Genomic DNA, 8,992 nt, shown 5'->3' with positions numbered 1-8,992 from the left:
AAAGAGGTTGCCTCTGCAGATCCAAAGCACCATTACCATGATACCCATTACATGCATGCACACATCAAGTGATCAGGCTCTAGAGTTGTTCATACCTGGCGTCCACCAACCAGACCGGATCAGATCACGCAGTAGACAGCATTCCAGCTCAAGCCAGAGCCAGATTCACCAACTCAATGATATGTAAGGCACTGTCATATGTTTTAGCCTTATTTGGTTCTTCACTGACATTTGATGTTTGGCAACTTGATACAATTAAATTTGGACCCATTTGTTGATCGGTAAATCAATATGTTCTTTACTAACTTATCTATTTATGGAACAAATCCTTGATGGTGTAGATATTTTGTAATGTTGGATGCACATATATTAAAGTGTTGAACTTATAAAAAGTTATAGAATATCATACCCAAAATGTTCAAAATGCCTATATCTTTTCTTTTCTACTACTCTGTCTCATAATGTAAGCATTGGACTCACCCGGAAAAAAAAGTATTAAACTCAAAAAACGTCTTACATTATGAGACGGAGTGAGTATATTGTAATATGTAAAAAGATACAAACTCTGGAAAACTAAATGAATCATAAAAAATGTCATCGTGAAAGTTTAGAACCACTGATTATTTGGATGTACAAATATGATCCTACTCTGTAACTTAAATATAAGATGTTCTTGTAGTTCAATACTTATTTTTTGCGCGTGAGTTCAATACTTTTTCTAACCGTGAGTAAGTAAATGTTGAATTACAAAAGGGTAACGTTAGATGTAGAAAAAAAACTGCAAGGAAATAAGAATGTAGAAATTTTGAACCCTAAAAAAAATTTAACCTTCGAAAAGTTAACCAATACGAACGGGACAACGAGCCGTTGGGGCCGTTTTAATTACTCCGACTTTCAAGTTATCCATGAACCCCTTCCTTTCTCGAAGTCTCTGGTCAAGGCAACATAAACCGTTTCCAAATCCCAATCCGTCGTCTCGTCCTCCGCCGGCCTTGGGCGAGCCGCTCCGCCCCGCCGTAGGGCCTCACCGACCGGAGCTCCTACCAACCACTGCGGCAATCCCATACCGCACCGTTGGCCACGTAGGCTCCTTGATTGAGGTAATCCCACGGCCACGGCCACGCGGCACACCCGACTTTCCTCGCTTTCCCTCTCCCCTCAACCAGCTAAGAAGAAGGTGCGGGCGGGGTCAGATGCCGGTGAGTCCTCCGGCGTCGCCCCGTCGGAAAGATGGGATCTTGGGGCCCTCAGAGCGGGGAAAATTGGCGCTTCTTGGGTTCTAGGGTTGGATCGGGCTAGGGCCCCCTTCCTTTTACTTCGCCTTCTTTCTTTCTTTCTTTACGATGAGAAAATTCGACATGTAGTTTATTCAGGATCTAATTCTTGTGCGGGTGGCTATTGTTTCAGATCGTCTCGTTCAGAAAATTGCGATCAATTTCTTGATTCGTTTTCCTACTGAGACTGGGTAGTTCAAATTCAGGGGATTGTGTATACTCTGTTGGCCTGCCTTTGAAGATGGCTGAAGCATGCCCTGATAATCGGCGATGTCTACCTGCTTGGATGATGAAACCGTGCTCAAGTAATGAAATGTCAAAGACTGAGCATCGGAATAAGCAATCGGCGGAATCTGATAAGGGATCAGGGGCTCTAGATCAGGCTAAGCCCATCAGAAGGCAGAAAAAAATTGTGGATCCAGAGGATGCTGGTGGACTGAAGGCGTTGCAGCGATGCCAGGGTAAAGAAAAGGCCAGGAGAAAGAGCAAGGATGCTGATCGTGCTGTCACGGATGAATTTGGCGAAATCGAGAAAATAACTTGTAAGAATGAGAGGAAAGTTAGGGGAAGAGCTGCTCCGAAGAATAGCAGGAAGCGGATGCTGGAGGATGTGGGATCAGATGCATCGTCATCAGGAATAACTGATGATGAGATGGAGCTTACTGCTGGCAATTCCAGAGCTTTGCAACGATGTCAGGGCAGAGAGAAGACCAGAAGAAAGCGCGACAGTGCTGATTATTCTTCCAAAGATGAACTTGAAGAAATTGAGAAAACAACTCGTAAGAATGTGACAAAAGTGACTTGCAGAGCTGCTCCGAAGAATAGCAAGAAACAAAAGCCGGATAATGTTGGATCAGAAGCATTGTCATCAGGTACAACTGATGATGAGATAGAGCTTACTGTGGAAGATCTTGTGAGCATAGCTGAAGAGGTAAACCATAATCCTTATTGCATTTTTGTTGTTTTACTTGTCTTCAGGTTTGACACATCTTCTGGTGTTGTTATGCAATTCCCCTTAAATACGCTGGTTCCTGTTCATTACTTCACCGAACATCTGAGAATTATGCACTGCATGCCAATTTATTAGCTTTATTTTTGATTGACGCAGGCAGATCTAGTACAACTCATTACTTGTTTTATAGAAATAATTAGAAAAAAAATGACCTTTGCCAATAGGCAATGGCCCCATTATGCTTAGGAGTGACCCTAGTGAATACATTTCATGGACCGATCTGGCTTGCACCTTGATAATATTTGTGCATGCAACTCTCAAGAGACAAACATGCACGATGTAGGCAAACTCTTGTTTTTCAGTCCAGTCCTATCATTAGTTTGAAGACATGATTAAGCATGATGTATCATTTCTAACTTCTCTGCCAAAGCTGAAGCTTAATAGGAGACTTATTCTGAGTGCTAATGACATCTTCTCCATTGAATTGAGGTCCTAATTTCATTGTGTGGCAGAAAATAATTTACCACCTTTTCACCCCCTTTTTACATTTTCTAGCTGCCTAGCAAACCAGCAATCCTGTTCGAAGTTTTGCTTTGAGTAACTAAGTATACCACCGAAGGTATTCTGATGCATTTGCATGATGCAGATTGTAAATGCTGATAAAGCGAAGCTACAAGATATACGGACCACAAAGACAGCCCGCTATGAAGAGCGTCCTCCACGGCCTCCAGTCTCTACTCCTGCTGATACAGGAGGATCAATATCAGGCACTTGGTCAACAAAGGGGTTGATGCAGTGCACGGCAGCTACTACCACAGATGAAACTCCAAGCGAGTGCAGAGTAGACAAGAACAAGAGACATGAAGAACCAGAGCGTCCACCAAGTATCAAAATGACCGGTGATGTTGCTGAGGATATGATGAACATATTGCTCGGACCCCTGTGGAATAGTGAACCTGCAGCCTATGAAAATAAACCTGAGGCTGTGGTACCGAGGACCGTGAACGTGAATCTTGCGTCGCAGCGGAAAAACGACTGGCAGAAGACTGTAGCACAAGTGCAGGGGGCACCTGTGGCGAAAAAGAAGAGCAGCCTGAAAGATATGGTGGCCTTTTTTCTTGACTAGAGCAAAGTTGAAGTGCTGAACTGCATACGCTGGCAGCCTGGTAGCATTGTTATGCTGATTAGCTGGTTCCACGCATGTTGCATGGCCTGTAACTATTGTCCATTTGTCCCGCGGCGTTTTAGTCCACGTGTAAATTATATTATTTTGGTAGGATAGTAAGTCGCTTTTCTTTTCCATTTTGGGGGGCACTAATGTTGGTCATTTGTACAGTAGTATGTTCTTGCCTTCAAGTTGAAGATGTTTGATACTGCCTGTGCTGTCATTGTCATCTTACCTTTTATGATCTTGACTCTGTTCAGGTTCAGGTAAAGAATCACAGGTTTAGCTTTCACGGATGTTTAAAACCATATTTATTTGATTTATATTTTTGCTCTTTACAGTGGAAGTTCCTCAATTGCAGTGCTGGATAGATGCCTTCCCAGTTGTTTTGCCGGTTTTGGTCATTGTTGAGCTCAGAATCAGCTTATGTGAGTGTACATTTGAGCAAAAAGAGGGGCCTTTGTTTTCTCTAGAGTGAGCTTCCAGATAAATTTTGTGAGGCAAATGACTTTGTTAAAATCCATTTAGCAATAAAATCAGAGCTATATCCATGTCAATGTCCTTATGTCCTTGTGCTTCAAGTGTTTAGCTCCTTGGACCCTATTTATAATTTTTTTAGAACATAGACGTCAGGGACGTCCGGCAGAGTATCACAACCACAGGACCAACACACGGCGGCAGACAAAGGGCGATTAAGTTAGGAAACAGCCGCGAGACGAACGAATAAAGTGCGTTACAAGGCGCTATCGGCCAAAGAAAACGAGCACGCAGGCTCGGATGATACTAGGACCAAAAGGGCCAAACAAAATGAGCACGCAGGCTCGGATGATACTAGGACCAAAAGGGGCTGCCCATCCCTATGCGGCAGCCAACGGAGTGGGCGACGGAGCTCGAGACTCGGAGTAGACAAAGCGCAGACGACAAATAGCTTGGCGATGGAGATCAGAGTCCTGTTGTCTTCCCAGCGGAGCCCATTGCTGCAAGAACACGATGCATTTGAAGATAACGTCAGCGGGATGCGAGGGAAACACGCCCTCAATAGTAAACTTGTTACGAATATTCCAAATAGCCCATAACATGGCCGCCGAACAAGTCCACATGACCCTACGAGCCGTGCCTTGAACCAGAGACAAGGAAGACACGAGCTCGGATCGGGAGCGTGGATCCCAATCCACCCCCACGGCCTCACGGACCGTCCTCCAGGCAAAACGAGGCAAAGAGCACCGGAAGAAAGCGTGGTCAACATCTTCCGGGGCCCCGCACAACGCACAAGGGCCGGAGGCGGGGCCATTGCGTTTAGCAAGGTTAATAGAGGTAGGAAGGCGATCTTGGCAAAGTTGCCAGAGGAAGACCTTGATCTTGAGGGGGATTTTAGCCTTCCAAAGCCCCGTGGCCGCCGACGGGATCTGGCCGCGGGAGAGCTCTCTGTATAGGGAATTGACAGAGAATTTGCCAGAGCCCGAAAGCCTCCAAGAGATCATGTCCGCGGAATTCGACAAGCGGACATCCGCAATCAAAGCCCGAAAGCGATCCCAATCCGCCAACTCCGGCCCCGTTAGTTCGCGTCTGAAATTAATGCAGGGTGGGGAGGAGCTAAGAGCCGAATCAACCAGTTGGTCGGGCTCGACTGCTATGGAGTAGAGTTGGCGAAACTCCGACCATAAAGGCCGCTGGCCAATCCAAAGATCTAGCCAGAAACGCGTGGAGCGCCCATTGTTAACCCCAAACTTCGCGCCCCTGGCGAAGAAGGGTTTGAGGGATTGAATGGAGTTCCAAAAGGGTGACCCTCGAGAGGCCGCGTCGAAGAAATTCCCATGCGGGAAATATTTCGCACGGAGGAGGTCGATCCAGAGGCCAATCTCTCCCTGAAACAATTTCCAGATCCACTTCCACATTAGTGCAATGTTCATCAACTTGGAGTTGATGATCCCAAGGCCCCCCTGGGCTTTAGGACGACAAACGGCCTGCCATTTAACCATATGGTATTTCCGCTTAGGTCCCGCTCCTTCCCAAAAGAAACGGGACCGCGGGGTATCAAACTTAGAGTGCACCCCATCCGCCAGCAAGAACAAACCCATGGCAAACATGGGAAGGGAAGAGAGGCTGGAGTTGGTTAAGATTAGTCTAGCCCCTGAAGACATAAAACGACCCCTCCACGGACAACCCCTGTCCGCAACCTTGGAGGAGAGAGGTTCCCAATCGGCGATAGAACACTTCTTCGCCGCGATCGGGAGACCGAGGTAAGTGAACGGGAACTGGCCAAGTTTGCAGTTAAGCAAGTTGGCGACCCGCTGACTTTCGGCCGCGTCCATCCCTATGGACACCACTTCACTTTTGTGAAAGTTGATTTTAAGTCCCGACACGAGTTCAAAGCACAGCAGTATGGCCTTGACCGATGCGATACTGTGTGTGTTGGGCTCGAAGAGGAGAAGTGTGTCGTCTGCATACTGCAGGTGTGACACTCCCCCGGAATCAGATTGTCCACCACTCCCCTGATGTGGCCGGCCAAACGAGCTCTGTCGAGCATGGCGCCCAAGGCGTCCGCCACAAAGTTAAACAACAACGGCGAGGCTGGGTCCCCTTGACGCAGCCCGCGCTTGTTGCGGAAGAAGTTCCCTACTTCTCCGTTCACCGCAATCGCCGTTTGGCCCCCCGAGACCAACTGCATCATGCGATGAACCCAAACCGACGAGAATCCTCGATCCAGGAGGACTTGTCGGAGAAACTCCCAGTTCACACGATCGTGCGCCTTCTCAAAATCTAGTTTTAGGAGAATCGCGGGCTGTCGAGCGCGTTTTAGGGAGTGGATGATTTCTTGGAGGACCAACGGCCCCTCCAAGATGTTACGGCCACGAATAAAAGCCGATTGGTTCCTACTAATAATGCGATGAGCTACCGGAGACAAGCGGGTCGAACAAGCCTTAGCACAAATTTTAAACGAAACATTAATCAACGCTATGGGGCGGAAGAGCCTAATATGATCCGCGCCCGGAACCTTGGGGATCAGAGAGAGAACCCGAAAGTTCAGGCGAGAGATATCTACCGTACCCCGCATAAAAACATTGCAAACGTCAAAAACAGGTCCTTTAAGCACTTGCCAAAACCGTTTAAACATCGCCACCGGCCACCCACCCGGCCCGGGTGCGGTATCGCACTTGCCAAAACCGTTTAAACGTCGCCTTGTCAATCTCCTCCAGGAGGAAGGCCAATCCCAGGCCCTCATTTTCCTCGTCCGTGACCCGCAACGCAGGGTCCCACACATACGCCCTAAGCCGGGCACGAGATTCCTCCCTGGAACCCATAAGTTGGATGTAGAACTCGTAAATGTGGCGGATGATATCCTGTTGCCTCAAAAGGAGCCCCTGCTCAGATTGCAATCTCAGAATGGTGCACTTACGATGTCGGCCATTAGCGTAGGCGTGGAAATACTTAGTGTTCGCGTCGCCCTTGAGCGTCCACTTGATACCACCACGTCTGTGCCAGTACTCCTCCTCAGCTCTAAGGAGGGACTCGACTTGGGCTTCAAGCGCGTAATGCTGAGCCCAGTCTTGCTCCGAGAAGGCCTACACATCCGCCGCAGCGTCCAACTGGGCGAGCTCCACGGTCAGACGCGATCGCAGCAGCTTATCCTCGCGCCCCTGGTTAGCTCCCCACCCTTTGAGAGCCGCATGCAACCCCACCCCTGCGGCAATCCAGAACTCCATCAGCCCGCGCGCACGCCCGACCCGGGCGGCGCAATTCTCCCATTTTGAAAGGAAGATTTGCTCAAAGTCCGGAGACTCTAGCCATGCGGTTTCAAAGAAAAAACGAGGGCTGCATTTTAACCTTTCCTCCCCCGAGGAGAGGATGAGGGGTACGTGGTCCGACCCTATCCTTGTTTCGGCGTGCAGGGAGCACATGGGAAACAACACCTCCCACTCCGAGGACATGAAAACTCTGTCCAAGACCGATCGCACCGGCGTTAGCTGTTTGTTGGTCCAGGTGTAGCGTGCCCCCACACGAGCCACTTCCCTAAGGGCCATGGACGCAATTGCATTGTTAAACATGGACACCCTTGTCCAGTTAATAATACCGTTGTTTTTGTCCGCGCCCGAACGGATCAGGTTGAAGTCCCCGCCCACTAGCAGAAGAAAATTACGCGCGCCCAAAGACACCACCTTCGACTGGAGTTCTCCCAAGAACTCGAGCGAAAGCGAGTGGTCGGCCGGGCCATACACCACGATCACCTCCCACTCTTGGAGCGTTGCACGGTGGCACACGTGGGCCGACAGGAAGAAACGGCCGGCATCCCATGCCACCACCTCAAAGCAAACTAGGTTGATGCCTAGCAGCAAACCCCCCGAGTGTCCTACCGCGGGCACCCAATGCCAGACAAAACGCTCCAGCGGGTCAACGGCTAGGAGGTCCCGATGGTTGAAATCGGCCTTGATAGTCTCCTGCAAGCCAACCACGTCGATTTCTTTGTTCCGAATGAACTCTTTTAACTGGGTCCGCCTCCCAGCGTGGCCGAAGCCTCGGATGTTCCAGAAAATGAAACGCATTAGATGATGCGATTGCGGAGGCGAATACCGCGAGCGGTAACCGCTTTGGCCACGCGCCGTGTCTTGGTAGGACGACGGTTGGAGGAGGACGGCGCAGCCCCTGCTACTATGTCCTCCTGATCGGGCCTCGCGACAGGCACCAGAGAAGCCCCTGCTTCTTCTGCTGCTGGCGCAACGCGGGACAATGCTGCCTGGGCAAGCGCGGCCTGCGATTTCCTTAGCACGAATAAGAGAAAGCACTTCGTGCGCTTCCCCCTCGTCAGCCATCGCTACTCCACACTATCCGCTAAGATACCTCCCAAGCACTCATCTGAATATTCATCGAAGATCGTAAAACGGGGCATGGGGTTACCTTCGATTTCGAGGTTCTTCTGAGCCTGCAGTAGTTGGGCACGCTGGAGGGCTGGAAGGTTGCCCTTGGCACCCTTCGGACGAGAGCTCACCCGCTCCTGCATCGCCGGGGACGCCACCACCGCCTTGGACCGCTTGGCCGTGGGAATGGGCACCACCTTGGACACCTCCGCGCGAAGCGCATCAGAGGCCGGAGGGGAGATGACCGACGAGGTGCCACCAGCCGGACCCCCAGGAGAGGCCAGCGCCATCACCACCGGTCGCTGCGGGGCAGGCGTGCCCGCACGGACCGAGGGAGGGCTCGCCGGCGCCACCGTAGGAGTCTTGCGGCCCGCCGTCTTCTTGTGGAGCTTCGTCCCGCCATCGCCGAGGCCGGAGGCCACCTTGGGAGAGCGCGCCGTGACCCGAGGCTCGCCCACCACCACAGCCACCGGGTAGACAAGCATCGAGCGCCCCTCCGAGTCGCAGGACGCCGAGACTCCCTTGTCGATGTCGAGGCCCATGGTCATGTTGGAGCCATATTGGTTGAAGCCCATCTCGTTGCTGCCCACCACCACTTGACGTTCCTCCTGGTCCTGCGCAGCGCCCGCCGCCGGGGGCGCAGCCTGTGCATTCTTGTCCTTGAGACCAAGCTTGTCCCAATTCGCAGTGTCAATGGAGTTGTCCCCCATACTCATGCCGTGGTCCTTGTCTTTGTCGTCCAGACCCT

The 8,992-nt window shown here is 50.6% G+C and overlaps 1 protein-coding gene across 2 annotated transcripts; it reads left to right on the top strand.

Moving 5' to 3' along the window:
* The first annotated feature begins 927 nt into the window (after window positions 1-927).
* Window positions 928-3,683, top strand: LOC119333486. Of its 2 annotated transcripts, none has more exons than XM_037606365.1 (3): window positions 928-1,100; window positions 1,408-2,205; window positions 2,873-3,683. In XM_037606365.1, the coding sequence occupies exons 2-3, from the start codon at window positions 1,516-1,518 to the stop codon at window positions 3,350-3,352; spliced, it is 1,170 nt and encodes a 389-aa protein (XP_037462262.1). In that variant the 5' UTR covers window positions 928-1,100; window positions 1,408-1,515; the 3' UTR covers window positions 3,353-3,683. The 2 variants fall into 2 exon arrangements, with proteins under 2 accessions (XP_037462262.1, XP_037462269.1); XM_037606372.1 differs by lacking the exon at window positions 928-1,100 and adding an exon at window positions 1,115-1,284.
* The last annotated feature ends 5,309 nt before the right edge of the window (window positions 3,684-8,992 follow it).

Source organism: Triticum dicoccoides, chromosome 1B, assembly GCF_002162155.2.
Source record: "Triticum dicoccoides isolate Atlit2015 ecotype Zavitan chromosome 1B, WEW_v2.0, whole genome shotgun sequence".
Classification (NCBI taxonomy): Eukaryota; Viridiplantae; Streptophyta; class Magnoliopsida; order Poales; family Poaceae; genus Triticum; species Triticum dicoccoides.
Note: the sequence above shows the minus strand (reverse complement) of the source record. Positions and strands in the feature narration are given on the sequence as shown.